At 50.6% G+C, this 25,676-nt stretch overlaps 1 protein-coding gene across 12 annotated transcripts in view; it reads left to right on the top strand.

Annotated features, from left to right (window-relative positions):
• Positions 1-25,676, top strand: part of ERI3 (ERI1 exoribonuclease family member 3) — a 126,419-nt gene that overhangs the window by 37,293 nt on the left and 63,450 nt on the right. For all 12 annotated transcript variants that reach the window (XR_014144846.1, XM_031022761.2, XM_006728976.3 and 9 more), the window contains 2 exons: positions 2,115-2,174; positions 6,652-6,743. Coding sequence is in view for 11 of the 12 variants with exons in the window: in XM_031022761.2 (XP_030878621.1) it covers positions 2,115-2,174; positions 6,652-6,743 (152 nt within the window). In the remaining variant the exon portion in view is untranslated. The remainder of the gene's footprint in view (positions 1-2,114; positions 2,175-6,651; positions 6,744-25,676) is intronic.

The following is a 25,676-nucleotide window of genomic DNA, read 5'->3' as shown; positions in this document are numbered from 1 at the left end:
ACACAGACCCCAGAGCTTTTCCAAGAAGTGAGAGTGGCTGTAGGTTTTCCAGGATAGTCCTGACCCTGAGCACCAGCTCCAAGCCTGGGGGTGTGGCTTGGCCCTGGAAGAACGAAGCAGGAGAGAAGCGGGCCCAGGAAGGGCAGGGGTGGGTGCATGGGTGCTTGTCAGTCATCTGGGTGTTGCACCTGGAGTCAGCAACAAGCCTACTCTGGACTCTGGCCCCTCTGTGCCTGAGACAAAACACAGGGCAACTGCCTGCTCAGGGTGTGGCTCTGGAAGGTGGACAGGCTTTGTGTGCTGGCTGGGCTGGGCATAGAGGGGGCTGCCAAGAAGAATGCTGATTCCAGGAGGGCAGGGATTTCATGTTTTTCCTCACAGCTGGATCCCTAGTTCCTGGAACGGGGCCCAGTACATTGTAGGCCGTCCATGAATAGTTGTTGACTAAATAAAAAGAGGAGTCTTAGCACTCATAAGATTAAAGCCGCTGACCCAGAGCTCTTCCTCACCCCTCACCCCCCAGCCCCACCCCTAGCCCTCAGTGGACCAACTTTTCTTCTCTTTGGCTCAGGCCCTCCCTCTGCTGGGCAGTTCTTTGGTCTCCCAAGCAAGGAAAGGGTGTGGAGGTGCCAGCCGGGTGGGCATGCTGTGGGTTAAAGCCTTGTGAAACAACAGTGTAGTTAATCTTTCTAATTTATTTTCCTTTTAGACCATGGGAAGTCTGTAGGCAGCAGCTGTTACCCAATTAAAATACAGATTAATATAAAAACAGTTTCTGGAATATAAAATAGAGTGGCTGTGTCCTTACACTTCCTTAAAATACCACCTAATAATGACTTGATGAACTACAGAAACCCACCTAGAGGAACTCAGCGTTCTTAAAATGAAAATTTCTTCCCTAAAAGGTGTGTATTACCATTCCATGTAAGTCTCTATGAGAAACTAAACTTCCCTCTTAGAGCCAGCGGTTCCTGTGAGCTGGGTATTTGATATTCATTAAATGTAATTTTAGTTTAATTGGAGTTTAATCCCCCCCCAACGCTTAAAAAAAAGAAGTTCCCCAGCAAGCCTGAGCTGCTGCTCTCTGTAGGAGTAGCCAGGGGCACATTGGGCATGGTGATTTCCAGCTGGGTCCAGGTCTGTGGATAGGGGCCTCCTGCCTCAGGTCCCCGAGGCAGTCTGTCCTAGTCTGTATTCAAGGGATATTTTCACTTCAAAACAAAACAAAGCAAAGCAACAAGCTTGTTTGAACCTAGGCCTGACCTGGGTGAGCATAGGCCTGAGTCAGAAATTCTCTAGACCAGGTTCCTTTATTAGGCCTTTCCATCTGAGTTTCCCAATCAGTTAAAGGTGTCTATTTCTTGGGGTACCTGGGGCTCAGTCGTTAAGCGTCTGCCTTCAGCTCAGGTCATGATCCTAGGGTCCTGGGATCGAGCCCCACGTCTGGCTCCCTGCTTAACGGAGAGCCTGCTTCTCCCTCTCCCTCTGCCTGCCACTCTGCCTACTGGTGCTCTCTCTCTCTCTCTGTCAAATAAATAAAATCTTAAAAAAAAAAAAAAGGTGTCTATTTCTTGCTTACCTAGTTGGTATTGAGGACCCAGGTATTCACGGTAAAGGGTGGATGCCTGTGGGGTTCCCCCGGCTCTTCTCTGGTGTTAGATGGGGAAATGCTGGACATCGAGACCCAGACTTGAACCCAAGTGTTGCTGTCCTATGTGAGCATTCCTCAAGGTCTACAGGAACTTCTGTGAAGCTGGGAGGTGAATTTACTTTAGATCATAATTTGTAGGGATTTACTGAGCCTATTGAATACAAGACACATAAAATCTTTTTTTTTTTTTTTCCTTTTCTTTTCAAAGTGAAAGCTGAAATGGGTATGAAACACACCCTGTGGTCAGCATGTAGATGTGTTTCCTCTCTCGGGGCAGGATGTTGTGGAGAAAGTTCACCTTATATCCTGGGACTTCATTCCCAAGGCTTCTGACAGGTTCTGAGCCAAAAGTATTGCAGGCCAGAGTCTTTTATGGTTAGAAGGAGAAAGGAAAGGATCCAGTCTGGCTTTGAGACCCTGCACCCTGCAGTTCCACCTATTGGCTATTTCTCTTTCCTTTCAGCTCACCGGGATTATTCAAGCCATGGTGGATGGTCAGCCGAGCCTGCAGCAAGTGCTGGAGGTAGGTTGAGTGACCTTTAATTCCTGACCTCTGACCCTTTCCCGCTGCCTTTCTCTCCCTCCCCTCCTGAGAATGTAGCCGTGTAATTTGACTATGATTATGGCTTGATTAGAATAACATTTGCTGTCACATCGGTGACATGCTGTTGAGAGTATTGAACCATTGATCTGTCATCTCCAGCTGTTCCCGTCAGGGTTACTGGCAAGATGTCCAGTGCTGCCCCGAGTTCCACACAGGGCCCTCACCGCCTCCTGGCCGCTGGCCCTGGGCCGGACAGCGTGGGCAGCCGGACAGCGTGGGCAGCCGGTGCTGGATGGGTCGGGGAAGAGGGGAGCCGAGCGTGGGACCGCAGGACTAGCCCTGGGGACTGAAGGTGTTTTTGTTTAGCTTTAGTGTTGGCTGCCTGTGGCATGTGAGCGCTTCATTAACTCACCCAGAACTCCCCATTGATGGCTTTTGTTTGCTGTCGGCTCCTCCAGGAGGTGCGCTGGGCCCGCCTGCCCCACTGCAGTCTGCCGCTGGATGCATTGTGCCTGTCAGGGGTGCAGAGGCTGCGCTGGGTAATGATTCCGAATCAGAATAATTACGACAATTGCCTATGTGAGGGAAATCAAATGAAAGGCTTTAGAACCCTTGGCGGAGACCATACTTCTAGGATGTTCTCCTCCGGGAGCTGGAAAAGGTTAAGACGCTGCTTCTTGTGCTCCAGCCTGAGGGAATAAGGAAGGGCCAGGCTTGGCCTCAGCTTGTCTCCCACCCCTTCTGGCCTGGGGGTTTTCACGGAGGAAGAAGGTCCCTTTCCCCCTCCCTCCTCTCTAGGGAGAGGGGAGAAGAGAAAAAGCCTGTGGATCCCAGTAGATGCTTTATTATCTTTAAGACCAGTAAACCTAAAGCTCAGCCCCTATCAAAGCACAGGAGGAAGCAGAGTAGGGGGTGGGGGGGATAGCAGGGCACATCTAGGTAGTCAGCCTAGAGGAAGTTGGGTGGTAGCAGGGAGAGGGAGGAAGATCTCTTTATTTAGCCAAGAGGCCCTGTCCCATGGGAGAGAGAAATGCAGACTGAATTCCTGGGCTCCTCAGGATGGAGTCAGGTTTAGGCTCACCCAGTGGCAGGTATGCTCCCTGTCCCTGGGAGTGTACAAGCCTAGGTTCTCTGACTGGTCAAGCTCTGGGTCGGGTCAGTGTTAGGGTACCTACAGTAGGTTGGGAGATGAGAAGGTGAGTTCTGAGGTGTCTCCCAGCCCCACTGACCCTCTTTTTTTGAGGGGAGATTTACTCCTATGATTGAGGGGACCCCTCAGCATCAACTGCTCCCTGTAAGACCAGACTCAAAGAGAAAGTGGGGACCGACCCGTTCTTTCCTCTGTCCCAGCCAGGGCCTGCCCCCTGAGGGAGGCCAGACTGCAGGCAGCTAGCTATTCCCAGGAATGTCTCTGGCCAGGATCTGAGGAGGAAGATGTCTGCTGTAGGCCAGCACTGAACCAGAGCTATTGAGACTATGGGATTTTTTTTTCCCTCAGTTGTGCTGGTTGACAGGGAGCGATGGTCTTCAGGAGGCTTCCTCTTGCTAACCTGAGGCCAGCCTGGAGCAGAATGCTCAGGGGATTCTGAGTCTTATCCACAAAGCTACTTTCTGATACTTGAGCATACTTTGTGGGTGAAGAGGGAAGATTCCTGGCATCAGCCTGAATAGGGAGTCTCTGGCAAGGAGACCAGAATGGGCTCTACTTTGTCTCATTAGCCCTGAGTTGGTCATATAGCTAAAAAGCTGACTTCTTGTCCTAACCAAGGCCCTGAGCAGGTGGCCAGCTAGGTGTTTGCCTGACTCATTTAGTACAGGTAGGACTCATGCCAGACCTTCAGTAGCTGGGAGGGCCAGCCCAGCTGATTGGGGACTGCCTTGGTGATTCCTCTCTCTTTTTTTTTTTTAATTTTTTATTGTTATGTTAATCACCACACATTACATCATTAGTTTTTGATGTAGTGTTCCATGATTCATTGTTTCTGCATAACACCCAGTGCTCCATGCAGAACATGCCCTCTTTAATACCATCACCAGGCTAACCCATCCTCCCACCCCCCTCCCTTGGTGATTCCTCTAACTCTTTATCCATTTAAGCGGAGAAGGGAAGGAAAAGGACAGAGAAAGACAGTGATACTACAGGACAAATGTAGTATCACTTCTCTGGACAGGCTTACAGTAGAAGGTTCTCACTAAATACCTATTGCATGAGTGAATGGCCTAGGTCCTAAGCTTCCAAGGACCCCTGTGAGTATTAAGTGCTTCTCATGGGAAGATCCTGCTGGGCATTGGCTCCTGACAATCCTGTCTTGCTCTCTTTTCCAAGATGGGGCGCTTACCTTGCAGGGATTTAAGGCCAGTGAGCTGGAGCAGCGTTAGATGAGATAGGGAGCCCTAGGTTTGCCTTATTCCTTTTCTTATGTAGAGTCTTGGGAAAGGATACATGAATGTGAGTGTGTGCATGTCCTTCTGTGCAACTGGGCCATAGTGGCTGGGGAGACAAGCCATTCCACAGTGGAAGGTCCTGAATTTAGCTTGCTAGGGAGACTCTTGGGCTGAGGGGGATTCTCCGGTGTGCAGACTGTGAAGAGGGTCTGCACAATCTGGCTTAAGGAGCAGCTCTGACCTCCTGAGAGGTAGGACTGCTCTAGCCATGGAATGACCTAGAATCCTTGGCCCTACTCAAAGACTGCTATGGTATGGACCAGGCCTCCAGGATCTCTGAGATGTCCCAGGGAACTAGCCTACACCTGCTAGGAGTAATCTTACTTCACGATTTCAGTGAGCTCTCCATTACCTGCTGGAGTCTTCACAGTCTGGCCCGCCTAACCCCCAGCGTCATTTCCTGTCCCTCCTTTCTACACTGGACATCGGTCACACTATCCCCTACTCATGTTTCAGTCAATCAGCAGGTATCTATTGAGAAAACACTGCTGAGTTAGGGATTTAGATAGTGAATAAAACAAATAAAAGTCCCTGCCTTCATGGTGCTTACAGTCTGGTGGGGGAGGCAGACATTGAGCATATAATTGCTTCTCAAATACAAAATGATCGTGCCTCTGCCTCTGCCTGGGATATCCTTTACTCTGCTCCACCCTTTTGGGAAACCCAACCACCAAGTCCCCTAGTTCGGTTGGCGTCTTCCTGAAGCCTTCCTTTCTGACTCCTTTCTCTGTAAAAGGTAGAGCTAGTCATTTCCTCCTCTTGGTCCTATAGCATTCTGGTCACTTCTCCAGGGCTGCATCTATTATATTGTATTATGATGATCTGCCTTTCTCGCCTTCTCAGCCTACTGTCTATTTTGTGGTAGGCACTTGATACATTATTACATTTAATTCTCAAAACAACCCTGTAAGGTTAGTCATCCTACTTCGTTTTATAGACGAAGGAAACTGAAGCTCAGAGAGGTTAAATGACTTTTAAATGACTTCCTATCAGTGACACAGCCAGGATATGGAAGAGCCAAGGTTAGAACCCAGATGTGTTTGACTTTCAATCCTGCATTTCTGGCTACTTTGCGATGTAGCCTTTAAAAGCTAATCCTTCTGTGTGAGTGGCGTGATGGTCATCTGCTGTACTCTCACCCCATACCTGGGATCTTCTGAAAAATAGGCAATGCTTCAGGAATGCTTTCTGATAATTCTCTCATTATATACTGATTTTAGTATTTGTACTTCCAATGTGAGTGCAAATAATAAGCCTGATCAAAGGGATGAAGGGAAAGAAATACTTAAAGTATGTTTAGGAGCAGTTTTTGTCCCTGTCTAGGAATTGAGCTCAGCCTTCAAAAGAGTCCACTGAATTTGAATTTGAGTCCTCCACCAGGAGAGGAGAAACATAAAATCTGGGCCAGTTTATGAGCTTTCAGTGACTGAAGCAGGCAGTGCCACCCCAGGGATCAAGGTGGGGTTCTGTCCCAGCAAGGAAGCTTTTTCTCCTAGACTCACAGTGAAAATTAACTTCACTGTCATTTGGGGAATAACCAAATTCATAAATTTGGTTAATAAACCTTTGGTGGGAGGGTGAAATGAGTAAGGGAATGAATGAACCTGTGGATTGGAGTTCCTGCTTGGGGCCTCCTTCCAGCCTGTTCTCATGGCCCAGGGCATCCTGTGTCTGCGCTAGGCTTTGCTTTTGAGGACCGACTTACCAGGATGTGTCCTTATCCTGTCTGGGGTGAGCTGCCAGGCAGTGGGGCAGTGGGGCAGTGGAGGGACTCCCTTCCCCACTCATTCGGGTTTGTGGATCTTCCTGCAGGGATCATCCTCCCGGTGACCCCATAGCCCTGAGCCAAGGCTGAGAGCCCAGAGCGGAGCCATGGCTGGATAAGATTACAGTTTTCTCCTGCTCTGATTACAAGCAGCTTATCTGTGTTTCACTGGTGTGGCTCTTCACAGACTTGGGAAGAAAAAAAAAGAAAGGAAAATCTCATCTGTTCTTGTTGTGTACTTTTCAGAGGGTCGATGAGTGGATGGCGAAAGAAGGCCTCTTAGATCCAAACGTCAAGTCAATTTTTGTCACTTGTGGAGACTGGGACTTGAAAGTCATGTGAGTATGAGAAGCACTGCTTTGCTGGCAGGGCTTGGAAGCTATGGGACCAGGTGTCGCCTTTTGCAGGCTTACACGTCCAAGCCTACAGGGCAGCTGAGTCAGGGAGTCCCTGGATCTTTGGGGCTGCCAAGGTGAAAAGAGGACTGGGAACCCTGCCTTCTGCCTCTGGAGCTGGGAGTAGACCTGTCAAGGACCCTACCGGGACGGCTGTTGTCAGGGCCTTCCTGCCTTTGCCAGGTCCCACTGCTCAGGACAGTCCTTCCAGTTGTGGGGCTGCATGTTATTGCCCTGGAAGGAAGGAGTTAAAAGAAGATCCTTTTTTTTTTTTTTTAAATAACAAATATATAGTGTTTACTACCCTTAATGCTTTAGAAATAGTAATTCATTTAATAAACCTTGGTACTTTTATTCCTGTTTTATAGATAAGGGAATTAAGGCACAGAGAGGTTAAGTAACTTGCCTAAGACACACAGAGCCAGGATTCAAACCCAGACAACCTGGCTCCAGGGTCCTGTCTCTTAACCATTCTGCTGTGCTACCCTTTTATCTGGGGTACAAGGCCCTGATGATTCAATTGCAGGCCCAGCGGTGGGATGAGAGAGGGCTGCTTCTAGGGAGCTGTCCAATTCCCCAGCCTCCTTTGTCCCCACTGCTTTTTCTCCTTTGTCCCCTGGTCCTTCCCTGGTTATGGAAGACAGAACTGGTTCCTTTGCTAGGTTGACACTTTTGCCTCTTGTCTATCCTCATGGATACCTGGCTTCAGACAGCCCCCAGGGAGCTAAAATGGGGTGGAGGTTGTGGGGGCACTGTTTGCTGAGGATTGATAGAATCGATATCTCTGTGTTCTTTGTGACCGAAGGCAGCTGCAAGCATTCTGTGTGTGTGTGCATGCGCGCGTGCATGCGTGTACACTTTTGTGCATAGGTGGGGTATTGGTCGGGGGTGAGGAATAGTGGCTCCGGAGTGACATTTCCTACCAAATTAGGCATTATCTTCTCACCAAGGTCCTTTTTTATGCCTTTTGGATGCTGGGTATTGAGGTGAAGTTACGCACTCAGGTGGATGTCAAGCCTGCTACTGGATACCAGCTCCCTAGGTGAGACAGGAGGAACAAGTCCAGATCACATAAACACCCACACATCCCTCAGGTCATATACACACACTGACTGCATACTCTTAGGTTGTGCACAGGACTCCCAGAGCTCCAGAGGATCTCCGTGTTCCCAGATGACACTCATGTGTCAGGGAAATTACAGAGGCTGGATCTGGAAGCAGATATGAATCAGGGGAGGGTTCCACAGAGAAGGTGAGGAGGAGGAAGGCTGTTGCTCTTATTTATGACATCCTGGGCAGCTCCGAGTACTTGAAGCAGAGAAGGGATTGAGGTGGAGGTACGTAGCATAAGAGAAGCTGTTTGGGGTTCAGGCTGATACCCAGTGTCTGTGGCTCATGTGGCCCAGTCCAGAGGCCCAGTGTCTCCAGATAGCCTCCCAGGACTCCCACTCTTCCAAGTGGATTTCACTCTGGTGTGTTCATATCCCAGACACCCACATTTCAGAATCTCCTGCGTTAACTAGGGATGGCATGTACATATGTGTGTATACGAAAACTTCCCTGTGCGTCCGTGTGGGGACTCTCTGGCCAGGCCTCCTAAGTTGGTTTCTCCATGAGACAAAGAGGGAGTTTCAGAGGGTGTTGTCTTTGGGTCTGGCCCATTCTGGCCTTTAGCACCAGTTCGGCCCACTGAGCCTGGGACAGATTTTGGTGACTCAGGAGGCTGCTTTGCATCTTCATAAGAACCGATGTAATCAAGAAGAGGGATTGGGTCTATATCCAGACATATAGAAAAAAAAAAAAACAAAAAAAAAATTTTTTTTAAAGATTTATTTTAGAAAGAGAGAGAGAGACAGCATGAGCTGGGGTGGGGGGTGCAAAGGGAGAGGGAGAGAGAATCTCAAGCAGACTCCACACTGAACTTGGAGCCTGAGATGGGGCTCCATCCCAGGACCCTGAGATCATGACCCGAGGCAAAACCAAGAGTCGGACGCTTAACCAATTGGCACCACCCAGGCGCCTTGAAACCAAATTTTAATGAGCATGTACCATATTTCATTCAGTCCTCCTAATTATCTTCCCTGGTAGAAGGTGATAGCTCCCTTTTAAAGATGGAAAAAACGAAACAAAACAGAATTTGAAACTGAGACCCAAATTGGTAGACTCCTAGCTAGACAGACTTGAATTCTAAGACCATGTTGCTTCTAAAAGAGATGGGTTGGGCAGACTTTGGTAAGCTGGTTTGTGTTTGCATTGAAAAGACCAGTGAAGCTCTGAAAGAGAATATGCAGGAGGGAAGCAGATGTCAGGTAGCAGGGGTTGGGGGGAGGAGAGCTTTGTGGCTGCCTTTTAGAAGCAGGACTCCACATAACTGCTGGGAAGGCTCTTAATTAAATGTGTAACAAAATAAAAACAGCCAGAGAGGAAACCTAAGTAGTGCTTCGTGACAGTGCACAGCTTATCGGTGTTCCTGGAACCTCTCGTCAGATGGCTCTCATCAGAGCCATCACCTTTTTATGCACCTGGTAAAGGCTGCTGAGGAGCCTGACAAGGGTGGTGTTAAATTGACATCCGCAACTTGTTAGTATGGGGCTTACTTCTTATTTTGACATCCATTTTCAGATTAACTAAGTCTAAGGAATTCAGCAAATATTTTCATTTCCCACTCTAGTTTCCCAGAGCCACGGCTCCTTCTCATTGCTGCCCTTCCCCTCTCTCCCAACACCCACCCCCAACCAGCTTCCCATCACTTTTGTTGGAAAGGGCCTGATTAGTGAGGCACTGAGAAATGGGAACTGAAGTGGCAGCAGAAATCCCACTGGAGAAAAGAAATCTGCTCCGGTCCCAACAGAATCATTTTGTGTCCATCTTTTGTCAAAGCCAGATGAGTTGATACTCTGTGGCCTTTGATGCTATAGTCACAGATCCTGCCGAGGTGGGTTTTAATTTAGTGGGCACAGATTTAATTTTCCTTCTCAACTTGTTTAAGAAATGTCACTTTTATGGCTTTGGCCCTTGGTCAGCTTGCGTCCCTAACCTGATCTACCTCCCCTACCTGCCTTACCTCGTGGTTCTTGAAGCTCTTCATGGCGTTTAGGGTTCTTTCTCCAATTCTCTGTCTTCTCTGCCTACCCAGGCAGGGAATGTCTCTATAGAGGGGTTCCATCTTTGACATGGCAGCAGAGATCCTGCTGGAGAAAAGCAGTCTGCTTTATCTGCCAGCTGAACCCCAAGCTTTCACATCCAACTGCCTATTTCTGTATCTCCATCTGGATGCCACAGGCCCCTTAAAGCTCAGGTGTCCTCTTTCTCCCAACACCTGGTCCTCCAGCTTGCTCTCACGTTGTGACTGGAACCACTGTCTGGTAGTTCTGTCAGAAACCTGAGAACCATCCTTGATTGCTTTTCTCTAGCCACAACCAGTTAATTGCCAAATCTTGTTGATTCTTCCTGCCAGAGGTTTCTCAAAGTCTTTGCCTTCTTACCATCCCTGCTACGGCTGCCCTAGTTCAAGTCACCAGGTGCTTTTTTTTTTTTTAAGATTTATTTATTTGAGAGAGGAAGCCAGAGTGCAAGCGGAGGGAGGGGCAGAGGGAGAAGGAGAGAATCTCAAACAGACTCTCTGCTGAGCCCGGGCCTGACACGGGGCTCTATCCCATGACCCTGAGATCACAACCTGAGCCGAAATCAAGAGTTGGATGCTCATCCAACTGAGCCACCCGGGCGCCCCTCAGGTCACCATATTCTTCTTGGATTACAGAAGTCTTCTAAGTCGTCTGACTCCAGTTTTACCCCCATGACATTCTCCTAACTATAGCAAATTAAGTCACATGCCTACGAAACACTTTCAAGGCTTCCTCTTGCCCTCAAGGCAAAGTCATGCTGTTTAATGAGGCCTCAAGGCTCTTGCTTACTTCTCGAACCTCATCTTTCAGTACTCTCTGTGCGCCCCCCCCCAACCCCAGCTGGATGCTCTAGCTGGCCATTTCCTCATGATCCTTCTTAATGTCAATTTCTAGGTGCCTTCCTGTGTGTTTCTGGAGCACATGTACTTATTTATACATGAAATTGTATTGTGTCTGCCTCTACTTATCTGTACCTTTCACTAGATTGTGGGCGCCATTATAATCTTGGACAATGTTTGGTATGTAGTAGTTGTTCAATAAATGTTTGTTGAATAAATGACAGCTCAGTAATGGAGTGAGCCTGTGGAATCTGTACTCAGGATTCAGGGAGAATGGAACAGAAGAGGAAATCTTGGGCCTTCCTGCACCAACCTGAGTGTGAGGGGTTGGAGAACTATGCTGCTAATGCCAGGAAGCTCCTGGATTTTCTCACTGCCAGCACGGGGTATTGGGTCCTCCCTCCATGGTGGGTACTGTGTGAGATGGCCCACAGGCCTGGGCTGTGGAGGAGTTTGGTCCTAGGAGCTGGCTGAAGGGCTCTCTGAGAGATTGTGCCTTCTAAGACTGAGGGCTGGGATTGCTCTGGAGACATTTATATCAGATAATAAAGATAGCCAGCATGTATCGAGCACTTGTTACATACCAGGAGTCTTGCTGTGCTATTTACACATTATCTCACTTAATTCTATCACAGTCCTGAGAATTAAATTCTTTTTATAACTTTTTTTTTTTTTAAAATAAATGATGAGGGGGCGCCTGGGTGGCTCAGTCGTTAAGTGTCTGCCTTCGGCTCAGGTCATGATCCCGGAGTCCTGGGATCGAGTCCCGCATCGGGCTCCCTGCTCGGTGGGAAGCCTGCTTTTCCCTCTCCCACTCCCCCTGCTTGTGTTCCTGTTCTCGCTGTCTCTCTCTGTCATATAAATAAATAAAATCTTTAAAAAAAAAAATAAATAAATAAATAAATGATGAGGAAATTAGAGTCCAGAGGGGTAAGTAATTTGTCAAGGGCACACAACCAATTTGTAACAGGGATTTGAACCTAGACATTCTGGCCCTAGAACCCGTGTGTTTAACCACTATGCCATCTGCCCATCTGCTTCTGCCCTTCATGGCCAATGGCTTTGTGATATGGTGGGAATTTCCTTCCCTCTTGCCTTGGTTTGCACTGAGTGGCAGATGTTCTCTGACACCCTAGGCTGCTGGTACCCGGTCTGGTGTTGGTGGAGGTCTGGACTGTTAGGTTTATTTTGATATGGGGGCATGGTTGGCCAGGAGGTGTGGTGAGGGATGATTTGGGGCTGTCTGAGAGCCTCCTTGATGAGCTACAAATGAATGAGTCCTCAGATCTGTTTTAAGGAAACCACTGCCAGCATCATTTTGGATACCTGTCTCCTGTAGTATGTTTGGAAGCATGTGGGGGGCTCTCATCATATCACTAAGCTCATGAAAACCTTGCCCCTTGCCCATGGGTGGGCCAGTTGGTCCCAGCTCTGAGCTGCATCACCTCTGATTAGCAGTCTGCTGGGGGAAGGGGCTTGAGTAAGAACTCCCTGGCAGTCCTGACTTGTCTCATTTCCAGATACTTTTATCTGTCACTGCAAGTGCTTGGGCTCCCCTCCTGAACTAATTAAGTTTGCATGTGTTTAGACACATTGCCAAATAGGGCTTAGCAAAGCGGAACTGAGCTACATCTCTTTCCGAGTAGGGAAGGAAGGGAAAATGAATGCTCTTCCACGAGGGCCAGGGAGAAGCGTGGGTGACACGGAGTGGGTGTGTGTACAGATGATAGGCAGTCTGCCCTGGCCTTCCTAGGGACGCTGCAAGCTTGCAGAGCAGCCTTCTGATTGGCTGGCAGGGGCAGGTGAGGGCCCACTCTCCAGCTCTCTTAGTGAATTGGGCCTTTTTTTTTTTTAATTTTATTTATTGGGGCGCCTGGGTGGCTCAGTCGTTAAGCATCTGCCTTCAGCTCAGGTCATGATCCCAGGGTCCTGGGATCGAGCCCCGCATCGGGCACCCTGCTCGGCCGGAAGCCTGCTTTTCCCTCTCCCACTCCCCCTGCTTGTGTTCTGTCTCTTGTTGTGTCTCTCTCTGTCAACAAAATCTTTTAAGATTTTATTTATTTATTTGACAGGGAGAGTGAGCATGAGCAGGGGGAGGGGGAGAAGCAGGCTCCCCGCTAAGCAAGGAGCCCAATGCGGGACTTGATCCCAGGACTCTGGGATCAGACCCAAGCCAAAGGCAGACACTTAACAACTGAGCCACCCAGGTGCCCCTGAATTGGGCATTCTAAGAGGGCTAAGAATGCGTAGAGGATAGGGTCTGATGTGTGATTTTTATCCCAAGCACAAGCAACACTGAATGTCAAATTCAGTGGGATTTACAGGGGGAATTTGTAGGGCTGTGTGCTGTTTGCTGCCAACCTGAACCTACCCAGCCCCCAGGTTTAAAACCACCTGTGTGAATAGCAGCGTGCAGGGTAGCCTTCTTTCTAAGTCTCTGAAAAGTATGCTGGAAATGTGGATACCTTTTGCCCAGAAGACCCCAGGTCCCCCTGCTCAGTCTTGTGATCCCTATGAGATGGCCTCAGAGGGAGGTGGAGAGGAGTAGTATTGTACAGAATCTCCCTACCGTAGAGGCTCACTATGGTGAGGTGATAGCCGACAGCATGTTTTTGTGTCAGACCAATGCCTGTCTTTTCCATAGTGCTGGGTGGCCTGAGGTCTGAGATGCCCTGTGGCATAATGTTCTTGGATCCTGCCCAGACAGCAGATAAGGGGGCATTACTATGTTGTGCACTCCTCCTCTGAAGTAGGGAGGGAGGGAGGGTATTTCCTACACAAAGTAGTTAGGAAAGCCAGCCACCAGCCGCCAGCCATGGGCAGTCCTATAGCTCGGAGGCCAGTGTGTCAGCTTCCTGGCCATGAAGAGGCTCTCAGTGGGCAAGACTGGCTCAGAGTCAGGCCAGGCTCCCAGTGCATATTGAGTGTGTGTGGAGGGTGGTGAGGGGGTTCTGGAGGTTGTATAGGAATTCTGGGCCTTCGAGCTGTAGCCTAAGCCCAGAGAGAACAAGAACCAGACCTTCTGCCCTCCCTTCAGCTTCCCTAGAGCCCTCTCGTCAGCAGAGGTGCATCGGGTTAGCCCCAAGAAGGCAGCTTGAGTTGATGGGGTCATGTTTCAGCTGCAGCTAATCCAAGTCACTCGATATAAATCTCTCCCCGCTGCCTCTCCCCTCCCTCCCATCCCCAACCCACAGACAGGGAAATGAATCCTGGCCCTCGCCCTGAATACATCATGGCAGGCCTGCCTCTAATGAGAGAGGGCCATTCATGAAGCTCCCTGCAGAGCCTGGGATGCCATTAATTAAGGAAGAGCCACCTGAAGCCAGTCGTGCGGTGCAGCCTGCCACGCTCAGATGGAGTGGCGGTGGGGTAGCCTCGTTAGCCTGACAGCTCCTTGGGCCGAGAGTTCTTGGGCTCTGAGGAGCGAGGGGTGCCCCGCCTCCCCGCAAGAGCTTGCAGGCCTCTGGGGCCAGCCTACTCACAGACACATGAGAGTTCCCTCTGGCACATGTCTTGGTGCCTAGTACTAGTAGTAAAGGCGCTCCTGAGTGTGGGCTTAGTGGGATTATCCCATTTCCTATGGGCAGGCCCTAGGGCAGGAGCAGGTTTCTGTGGAGTCCACGGGGACTCCTAGGTCCCTGCCTGAGCCCCCTTTCCATTCTTCTCCATGTGGTCCTGGAGCTGCAGGTCCACAGGCAGATCAGCCTGTGTCCTTAACTCAGAGCCTGGGAGTTTGGGGCAGTTGGTCTGCTCTGGAAGGACTTTGGACCTGGAGGGGCACTGGGGAGAAGCTCTGTTGTCTGATCAGTAAGTTCGGCCCCTCCTTGGCAAGCAGAGCCTCTGGTGATCTACTTTCTGGGCACTTTTAGGCTGAGTGGTGGGACTCTAATGTTGGCCTCATCTCCTCATCCACTAGGAAGGTGAAAGAAGGTTTAAAGCACTCTAGTGATTTTTTTTGGAACCCCTGAAATGGAAGTTCTGCTTATTTAAAATCCTGATAAAAGATAAAGACATTTGTGTCGTAGCTGATAAGGCTTTGAGATGTGTATGGTGGTGGGAGCTTCATGCGTTAGCCTGCTACAGAGCCGCTGACTGGATGGCTCTTTATTGCTTCACTGGGCCTGAGGCAAGTGCTGCTGCCTAAGTACTGGCCCCCAGAGTTATACTCCCCTTGACCATCTGTGAGGGTCTTATCACCTCCTCCTTGCTGGCAGCAGGGGCTGTAGGCCTTGAGACCTTTGCATAGCCCAGAGTTGGGGTAGCTCAGCCAGTGTCTGCCCGGCTTGTCAGGAAGAAATTGGTCCTGTGGCTCTTTGAGACTGTCTCTGGAAGTCTGGTTCTATGTTTTGTGGCAGTATCTGCCAGTCTGACAGGCTGCATCAGAGAGCCTCAGAACCAGCTGGGGCCATGGCTTGACCGTATATTCCATCTCTGCTTCCCCACAGCTCACCTGGGACGGCATAGAGGCTGTTACTACCTCCTAGGCCTGGCACTCGGGCTGCACTTCTTTGTGTTTTGAATATTTCTGGACCTTTCCAGGCCTTGGCCATTTGTTTGGGCTCCTCTGTCCTCTGGCAACTAGAGAGTGAAGGCTGGAGGGCTTGTCCCCTGAACGCCCAAGGAGAAGGAGACACTGTTGCTCCTGGAAAATGTTTTACTTTGGGTGAGATATTTCTGTGTTTTTTTTTTTTTTTTTTTAAAACTCTGTGTGACTCTTGAGACCTAACCCCTTTTTTTTCTATTATTTTTAGAAATCTTGGTATGAAATAGGCACAGTAGGGTACATAAAGCATACAGACGTGAAATGTACAGCTCCGTATGTTTTTATGCAAGTACGTATCTGTGCAGCCACCACCCAGATCGAGATAAAAAACCTTTTCCATCGTCCTAGAAATACTCTTGTGCCCCTTCTCAGTCAGTAATGCTCCCCGTCTGTCAGGTAACCACTGTTCTGACTTCTTTTACTTTTGGTTCGTTTTGCCTGTTCTTGACTTCCAATAAGTAGAATCATACAAAACGTACCCTTCTATGTCTGACTTCCTTTGCTCAACATAACATATGAGAGAGTCTTCCATGGTTGTTGTATATATTAGTAGTTCAGCCTTTTCATTGCCGTATAGTGTTCCATTGTATTTCTATGCTGTACTTTATTCTTTTGTTGGACTACATAGCTTCTTTAGCCCTTTTGGTACATGGTTGTCGAATGAGCATGTGAATGTTCAGTCTGGTATGAGAATCTCCCGAGGCCTATCAGCTTGCCCAAATTTCCCTCATACTTTAAAACCTAACCCCAGTCCTTTGGATATGTGGCCTCCCTATCTCTTCTGGAATCTGCACTGGCTTCCCTGTTCTCTGAGGGAGAGGCTGGCCCCAGGCCTGTGGAAGTGGCCTTTGAGCCATACTGACCCATTTAGTTATTCTTTCAGCAGATGATTAAATACCCACTCTATCTCACACTATGCTAGGTATTGAGGATATAGCAGTGAGCAAAGAGAGAAAACTTCTAAAACATTCTGCCTTCATAGAGTTTACTTTCCAGTGCATGCAGCCAGCACTGCCCTCTGCCCTTTGGACCCTGCTGCCGGAAGAATCTTGGTTTTGCCCAGCCTCCTCTATCCTGTGGGGTTCCGTGGGAGCTGGGGGGCAATGGCCCTTGCCACCTTGACAAGGCCTCTGTAGGGCCTGTGGGCTTTTGTCTCCCTCTCCTGCTACTGCTGCTTGGCAGGGAAGGGGTTTCTCAGTATTGGTGCTTCCCTTCCACTGTCCAGGAGTCTGATTCCCTCCGTGAGAGGAGAGAATTAATCTCCCAACTTTCCATGCCTGTAAGGTGAGTGACCTCTGTTTAGTCAGCGCTTGCCAATCTGTCCTCTAATGCCCAGCCAGGGTAATGGAGACATTACTCTGTGCTAAAGCAAACCACCAGTTCTCCTTGTGTGGATACCGGACCGATCCAGGCACTGGGAACGACGGGGCAGTCTGTGGGGATCTCTTCACAGGTGTCCAGGCGTCTGGAGACTACAGGGGCATTGACACCGGAGCAGCTTTGGTCCTGAACTGTGGTTGGCATATTCAAGGAGGGAAGATGCCCTGCCATCATATTCTCTTTAACCACCATCCATGCCAGTGGGGCAGCTGCTTCAGTTTGGTCTGAAATAGGTTCCCTGTGTTGGGCTCCCGAGAGCCCCTGAGAGGCTACAAACACCCCAGTGAGGAAGAGGAGTCAGGAAGCAGGGGTCTTGGAAGATGAAGGCTCGGGAACTCGAGGATGCAGCTGGTATAGTGGCCTGTGCCTGAATGATCTGTGGACTTTGGGGGCTTAGCTCAGTAGGGCTTGGGAAAGATGGCTGTGAGTGGGTGGGATAAATTTTCAGTGTCCCTGGCTAAAGGGTGACATACTCAGACTTGATAGTTCTGTAAAACTGTTTCTTCCAAAGCCTGCAAGGATGTTGGTTTGGGGAAGAAAGCCAGCCAGCCCAGAGAATCCCGGGAGCCTGGCAGGCCTTTTTCTCTGCGATTCTTTCTTGCAGGCAGCCCGAGGCAGCCTGTCTCTTTGTTAACAGAGTGACAGCAGTGTGACACCATGGAAATAATTACTAACAAATCACGGTGCTGACTGCAAACAGCTCTCTGTCTTCAGAGGCATGTCAGGGTGCATTAGAGCAGGACTGGAGGAGCGGCACATGTGGGGGCCGAGGCGCAGCCCGCACTCAGACGCTTTCCTCTTCTTCCCCCAGCCTGACCCCTTTCTGCTATGGCTGACTCTCCTGCTGGTGGCCTTTTCCTAGAGGTCAGCTGAGGAACCAGCTGGATGAATGACATGTGGCTAGTCCCACTTCCTCTGGGCAGGTAGCTAGGGTTCCCATCTTTGTAAGGAACACCTGGGTAGTGGTGAGATCCAGGAGTTTTTCAATTATGAAGCCCCCAAGAGATGGAGGGATGCACCATTTCTGATTTACTCTACTAGTTAGGGCCAGCTTCACCTGCCAGTGGTCTTGGGGTGATGGGAAATATTTGCTGTAGCTGGACCCAGAATGTGGAGGAAGCCTTGCATCTCAGTGTTGGCTCAGCTCCCTTCCCCACAGCCCTGGTTTCTTCAATTGCCATAGTCAATTTTTGGTAAGTCCATTCCCTCTTGGTTAGCAGAGTGATTGCTCTGACTGTCAGGGCTGTAAATAATGTTCCTGGTGTGTGTGGCTGGAGGCAGCCGTGTCGGGTGGGGAACAGGGTGGAAGGAGGAGCAGCACTCTGAGGGCTCCCTCGCTCTCCCCCCCCCCTCATACAATATTTATCCAGGGATGGGAGTCAGATGCAGCGACCTCAGGGGTCACCCAGTTAAATAGCTTCTGAACCTCCCTGCATTCTAATTGCTGCAGTTGTCCTTTGCTCTGGAGACTTCTCCTCCCCATTGTCTGCTGAGGCACACACTAATGGCTCTCTTCCCTGGCCCTGCTGGGAGGCATATGGGGGGGAGGGGGCGTTCGAGGGAGAGGGCTCATTGCTACCTTCCTTTCCCCGGGGATAAGGGAATCTAGGGCCTATTAACAAGTGGCTTTAGCTAGGAGGAGCACAGACCCCTGCCTCCCTCCTGCCCCTTCCCCAGAGCTGGCTGGAGAAGGAGGCCAGGCAGTGGGTTTGGTTTATGGGGCCAAGGGGCTTCACCCATTTCCAGTGCTATAAGCAGAATTGTGGGACTAGTGACCCTTCTACAAGGTGGCAGACCCTTGAGTACTCAGCTGATGAGCATCATCTTGTGTTTCCAGGGATGGTCCCACATTCAGGGTTTGGAAACCTCTAATGAGTGATATTTCCGGTTGGAATGTCTGCATTTTGCCCAAAGCCTCTTTGGTTCCCCCAGAGGTCGGTTTGGGTGATTGATGATGGTAGCAGCTGTACCCCACGTGGATTTTAAGAGTGGCATATGCCGTGTGTCTTCACTAGGACCTTCTTTGTGAATGTCATCCTCCACTGCAGCTCTTTTCTTTCAAGAAGTCTTTTGGAAACTACCCCTGAAGGTGCTGACCACTGTGTGCGCTGCAAGTGCTGGCGTTCCCAGCAGTAGCCCCGAGTCAGCCCCCTGAGTGAGCCCCCGCAGAGAGAAGTCCTGTGCTGGGGGCTGTCAGGAGCATAGGTGGTTGGGACGGCAAGCAGCATGAGCGAAACTAACTACAAGCTGAGTGAGGTGGAGGATGAGAACTTAGAAGATACAGAACAAACGCCATGAGAGCCCAGAGGTGCACAGTAGAGAGACTGAATGGGTAGTATTTTTTAGCAGGGAACTTTTTTTAAAAACCAAATATTAAAGAAATCCCAATATCACAAAGTATATAAAAGTTGAGCTGCTCTGGTTGAAGCTGGGGCAGGGCCCTGCCATTCTTCCTCCAGTTCACAAAGTAGCCTCATGTCTCTTCTAGAATCCTAGAACCCCACTGAGCACAGTTTAAAAACCACTAGCCTATTCTAATGCCCACCTGGAAGTGTGACTCTGTGTAAGCCAAGTGCTTAACATGTTTTGAGGGAGTCAAGGGAGCTGGGATCAGGGCAGCGAGATCAGCCAGAGGGTGAGGGGAACAGCTCTGTCCTTGAGTGTATCGGAGCAGAGATCAGTCTACATCCCGGAACCTGACCGCTTGCAGCATGCCTCTCCATGGAGCCTCCAGAGGGCATTGTAGGCCACACAAAAGCAGCCCAGGCAAAGGGTCAAGATGGCCATGGGCCAGGTGGAGACTCTAGTGGGGGACAACTGAGATATCTTGGAAACAGCTCAGACTGCTAAGGAGCTCTTGATTTCCTTGGCCAAAAAGAATAGCTCATCAGCTGAGATACTGACCAAAGTGCCCTGGAAACCTCCTGTCACCTGCTTCCCCTCCTGCCTCTATCCTCCTCCCTGCCGCCTGCTGGGGCCTCTGCCATTCCATCTGGGAACGAGCTCTAGCCAGGACCTGGTGGCAGCCCTGACACTTCCCACAGTCACAACAGGTGTGGCACCGTGCCCTTTCCTTGGGGGAATTGGCCTTGGGGAGAGCCTGGAGAGACACTTGTCTTACTGTTTCACTGGAGGGGGGCTGGGGAGATAGAAGGTCTTTGACTTCCTGAACTATTTGTGGCACAGGGGAAGTGCATGTTATACTTAATGTACATCGTAAACACCACAGGGTGCTTGTGGCACTTGTGTGCTTCTTGTGGTCATTTTTGTGGGCTCCGTGTGGGAGAAATGGTAGGCAAGTGGGCCGGCAAGCAGTGGAGCAGGGAGGTGCCGTTCACCTATCAGTGCCTTTTGGAGGCTTTGAGCAACTGCTTGGCAATGGGGATTTGAAGTTGGTTTTCTAAGGGACGACCGGCAGCCTGGCCTATGGGGCATCCCTCTGCTCTGCCTGTGTTCTGGTTTCTGTTTGGGAACTCTCCGGAGCAGCATGTCTGGGAACACTTCCAGCTGTGCCGCCAGACCCAGACGCAGGTGACGGCCTTTCGTCTGTACCATAGGGAAACCAAGAGGAAATTAAATGTCATTTGCCCCCTGCACAGCAGGTCGCTGCCAGATCAGACACTGCTGCTCAGAGCTGTGCGGAGGGTACCCGAGGGAAGGCTTTTGCCTGCAGCCATGCCCTCTGAGCTGTGGAGACTCCCAGGTGATGGCCTGGCTCACTCCCAGGGCTTTCTCTGCCAGGCCGGGTTCACCCTGGCCTGGAGCCCAGCCCTGTGCTACATGGCAGCTGTGGCCTATACCAGGCCAAAGGTGTGTGTGTACCAGTGGGAGGGAATGGAGGGGATGGGCAGGGCCTGGGAGTAGAGGACACACAGGAGGCCATGAGGTGATCAGCCCTTCCTCAGAGAAGCTGCATGGTGCTGTGGAAAGAGATGGGCCTTTAGAATTAAGAGACCTGGGTTCGAGTCCTGACTCCACTACTTACTAGTTGTAGGATCTTGGGAAAGTCACATTCCCACTCAACTCCACATCCTCATCTGTAAAACGGAGATTATGGTAAGCTCTGGCTCCTGCTACCTGTGGGGGAAGTACTTCCTGTTGGGACTGGTGCCAGAGTTTCCTCCCCCTACCTCCCCTAGATCTGGAAGGGAGCCCCTGGAGTCCCTTGCCCATGGGCCTCCCTGTGAAGTAAGTTGGCTGAAGTGGGTGGGGAGAGGGGTAGACAGTAAGTCTGGCCTGGAAGGCATAGCCGGTGATCTCCCCCCACCTGAGGCCTTTCCTTCCCGTCCTGGTCCTCTCAGTTAGGCAGCCCAAGGCCTTTACAAGATGAGCATGGGTCATGGTGGTCACCCTCCCAATTGCAGGGCTCAGCTGGCCCCCTCCAGCCTCACACTTGGCATTCTCCTTCTGTTGGGAGGACCTTAGGGCTTGTCCCCACCCCTCCCTTGCCTTGAAGTCCTAGCAGTGGGCTGTAGTTCTCGGCTCTGCAGTGACATTTATTAACAGGGCTTTGGGAAAAGATGTTTTAATACTACGAGGTTCTCCCTAGAAAACTCCCCACCCCCACCTTCCCCCGCCCCCCCTCCCATCTGAAGCATGGCTGCTGATAGTGAAATTCATTAGTGTTCCCTGACAGGCAGTGGCGACAGAGGCGCTCGCTGTCTGCTTCCCGCTCCCTTGCTCTCATGCTCCTGCTTCACGCACACTGATATTTAAAGCTGATGGGCTGCTTATAGACTTCTTGTACCATGACAAGTTTGGGGAGGGGGTGGGGGAGGAAGAGACAGACAAGGAGCCAGCTGTCACGCTGGTATTTCAAACAGTACTCTCTCCTGACCCTTTGCAGGCTCCAGCAAGTGTATCATCTTTCTGAAGCCTGTGGTTGGAATTGTAACCTGCAGCTGTCCCAGAGGATGGGGGCAAGTGTGGGAGCAAAGTGGGCTGAGAAGTCGGCACTCTCCCAGGGCTGTGGGCAGGCGGAGAGGAATGAATGGAGGGACAGAGAGAGAGAGAGAGAGAGTGTGTGTATTCTAACAGAGGGGACTGAAGCAGAGAGAGAGAGAGAGAGAGAGAGTGTGTTCTAACAGAGGGGACTGAAGCAGAGTGTTTGTACGTGCTCCCCAGCAGTGCTCTCCCATCACCAGAAATAGGATGGCCCTTTCTGTCGTCTTTCCTGGAGTGATCATTATGTTTCATGCTGTGATTATCTTCTGGGTGGTCTTGGAAGCTCCCTGAGTCTAGGAATCAGGTTTGATTGGCATCTGCCCTTGAGGGTCCTGGGTCTCAGTGATACCCTTAAGTCTGTGGTAGCAGTTGAGGTAGAATGTTCTCCCATTTTGTGTCTAGACTGGGCCCTTGATTTTTGTTCCCTCCTATTTGTATGCTGATTCTTTAGATTTGGAGAATGAGTTCCAAGGTGCCTCCTCCATTCACAACTCCTCCTATCATCCCCAGGCTTCGGAATTCATTTTTTGCCATTGTTCAGTGGTTTTAGAATTTACCCCTTTCTGTGTCATCCCTAGCAAAGCTTCTCCAGTGTATTTTTCCTGAGTAAGGCGCTGTCTTAAGGCAGGTGGCCCGGAAGCCTCTCCAAAGGCTGTTGCAGGTTTGGTCACAGCTGACCTCCTTATAGCCATACTCCCTTCTACGCGTGCTTATGTAGGAATGTGTTTCCCTTGGCTGGCTCCTACAACCTTCATAGAGTAGCGCATGGAGGTGATGTAACTTGCTCAAGGACACGTGGGCACTTGACCAAGTTGTCTCTTAGTGCGGCAGAGCCGTATGCTGGGTGGGGGTTATATTGACGCTCCCTCCCCCGCGCCCCCCTCTAGCTCCGGGACTGCAGTGGGGGAGCCATTGAAGAATGGGCCTGACTCCTCTATTCCTGCCTCTTTTAGCCTTGGCATTGCCATCAGTGCTGCCATTTGGCTTCCTCAATTTCAGCACAACTCTGTGTGTGTGTGTGTCTTATCTGTTTGGGGGAAGCAGAGAAGGGTTACTGGATACCCCTCTAAAAGCACCTTGGACATGGGGTAGAGAGTGGAGCCAGAATGCTTCTTCTTTCTGTAGACTGCCCAGGATCATCTTTAATGTGATCATCTTCTACACACCACCACCCCCCCCGCCGCCGGCTAACCCCCCATCCTTCACCCCACCCTGCACTTTATCCTATAGGCTTCTAGGAGGGGTTGCTGGCATGGGGCCGCTGTCTTGGGCAGCACCTTTGTCTGCCTTCCTGACCTTGCTGATCCCTGCATGGTCAGGAAGCACTGAGAGCTCAGCCTGCCAGGGGTGGCCCAGGCCATGTCTTCTGCCATGGTGCATCTCACAGGTGAGACGGAAACTAACCGGCTTTGATAAGTAGGAGGCTCCAGCATTAATTTTTTATACACCAGCGGTGGCCAAGTAAGAGAATTCAATTATGAATCTGCTTTCTGTCCACCCTCCTCCCCCCAATGTGATGGTTCAGAGCAGAGACTAAGGAACCTGTTGAAATGAGAAACCCCTATTTCCTGGCTTGACCCCCTCACTAATTCGGGTTAAATTGCTACACTATTGCAGTGGTGACACATTGTGCCTGCCTCTGTTTGTACAAGAGGATGCGGTGGGGGAGGAAGGACCAATTTGCACCGAGATAAAGGTGTCGCAGCAGATAACTAACATCCCAGCCTTGTGCCCACTCTCATTGTAGCTCAATTTGCTCTGTGTGGAAGCCCAGCCTTCCCCTCTTTCTTCCTTCCCTCCCCTTGCTCATATTTTACCTCAATGCCACAGGGTAATGATGCCCTGCGTAGTGGGGGAGGAGATAGGCACCTCTGGCTGACAGCCCTTCCCGATAACCAAATTCCAGCCCATCCATCACTAGCTACTCTCCTCAACTTGAGGAAAAGTGATCGTGAAAGGTGGGCCGTTTATCACCCAGGGTCTCTTTATCTCCTCTGGTGGTGGTGGGGAACGGAAACAGGAGAGACAAAGAGCCGTGTCCCTAGCTAACTGCTGCCTCAGCTGGGATAGCCTGCCCATGCTGGATGCAGACTCGTCACGCCGGCCATGAAGGCTCTGACTGGGTGCATCTCCCAGACTGGGATCCAGTGGGAGTGGGATCTTTCCCGAGGCCTCGGAGACATGGCAGTTCTGAAACACAGGATAGTGACAACATTCCGTGGGCACGTTTGTATCAGAATGAGCAAGTGTAGAGACCCTACGTGGAAACAAGTCCCACTCCCCCTCATAGGTGTCCCTTTGGCAGGAGCATCCATCTGGCTGATTGGTTGGGTCTGTTGGCCTACTCCTTGCCCAGGCTGGGCCTTCTGGCCCTCCGTGGCACAACAGTGCTTGGGAGAAGGCTGAGCCTTTCTCCCTACTCTTCCCTTTGCTCCTTAATACTTCCCCATTTCTGCATATCAGATGGGACAAAATAGTTTGCCCTTGCGGGTGGGCAGTATGTGCCTCCTTGAGCTTCTGGACACCAGGACTGACAGCCTACATTACTTCAAGATCTGGGTCTCACGGCCTTCCCAGAGAGGCAGAAAGGGATCATATACGGCTCCAGATCTGGCTGGCCTCCTGCTCTTTAAGGGCTCAAGTCTGCTAAAAGTGAGAGTGTCCTGTATCTCTCTGATTTGGAGTTGCCCTTAAGACTTAGAGAGAATGAGAAAAGCACAGAAGGAATTGCATGCATAACCTTTCCCAGCGCTGGTGCCTGCGCTCCTCCTGGTCCTGGCTGTTGGTGTCTGCCAGTCTATCTGTCAGACCTCCATGGATGCTGCTGGCCTCCTCAACTCAAGTCTAGCAGTTTTAGCAGAGCCCCCCAGATCTGCGTCACCTAATCTTCAAAGCTGAGCTCCTGTTCACAATGGCTTCATCCTGCCCCTACCCATTAGCGAGGGTGGTGTTCCCTTAATGAGCTAGTCCCCTGCCTTGGCTGGCGCCGAGCTGGTCACACCTGTTTGCCATCAGGGCTGTCTGGGCCCAGCCCCAGCACTGGGCTGCAGGTGGTGGGGCTGGATGAGGGGTGTGTGGGGAGGGCCGGGTTCCTTATGCTTTGTGCCCTACGCTTGTTGGAGGGGGCAGTTTCTTGTATCCCTCCTCCTCCCACACTGTTCTTTCTAAGTGGGGGAGGGCTCTCTCCTTTCTTTTTTGTTATTTGGAAGGAGTAATAAGGGAACTTGAGGAATACCCCATCTTTTCTAACTCCTGCCTGGAGTTAGAAGTAGTGAGGAGCTAGTCAGGCATCTTTGAGGAGGGTTTGATGTTCTATGCTGATGACCCTAGGGCCCAGTGTGATAGGAGCAGCGTCACATGGTAAACGCTGAAGGCAGAGTCCCTCTCCAGCCCTTGGCCCCCAGTATTTGGAAAGCGATTGTAATCCCTCAGTTTAGAGCCCATGCAAGACTGGGGGGCCCTTCCTTAAAGGGGGCCCCTTGCATTCATGAAGCTGAAGGAAGTTTTGATTTGGTTGAAAAAATCTCATTCCTTTTTATGGCCTGGACATAATTGGCTCTTTTCTATTGGCCATCAGTGATGTCATTCCGACCCTCATAAAGAAGGGGAAATCACACCTGTGGACTCGGTGCATAAAATTTCATTGGGCAGCAGTAATAAGCATGGCCAGATGATGTTTGGGCAGTTGAGGAGCTCTGTGCCCAGTGATTCCAGCTGCACGGAGACCTGGGCACCATAAACCTGCCTGCACGTTCATGCCCGCAGGCTAGTCCAGGGCCCACTGCCAGTGGCTCTTTTCCTGGGATCAGTATCTGGTAGGAACTCACGGCATTCAGACCCTTTGTGTCAGGGGAACTTTTGCCCTCTTCCTTTCCAAATTGGTGGAACCATGTACTCCCTGGTACTCACGGACCCTAGCCTTAGGCTCCTAAGAACCCTGGAGCCAGGTGAGACCTTGAGCAGTAACCACCATGCTTACCATGCTACCTGCCTCTCTAAGGCCCCAGCCCTTGCCTTCCCAGGGACTGTAAAGAACTCCGAGTGC

The sequence above is a fragment of the Leptonychotes weddellii genome, chromosome 4, assembly GCF_054177405.1.
Source record: "Leptonychotes weddellii isolate Sample4059 chromosome 4, ASM5417740v2, whole genome shotgun sequence".
NCBI classification, from domain to species: domain Eukaryota; kingdom Metazoa; phylum Chordata; class Mammalia; order Carnivora; family Phocidae; genus Leptonychotes; species Leptonychotes weddellii.
Note: the sequence above shows the minus strand (reverse complement) of the source record. Positions and strands in the feature narration are given on the sequence as shown.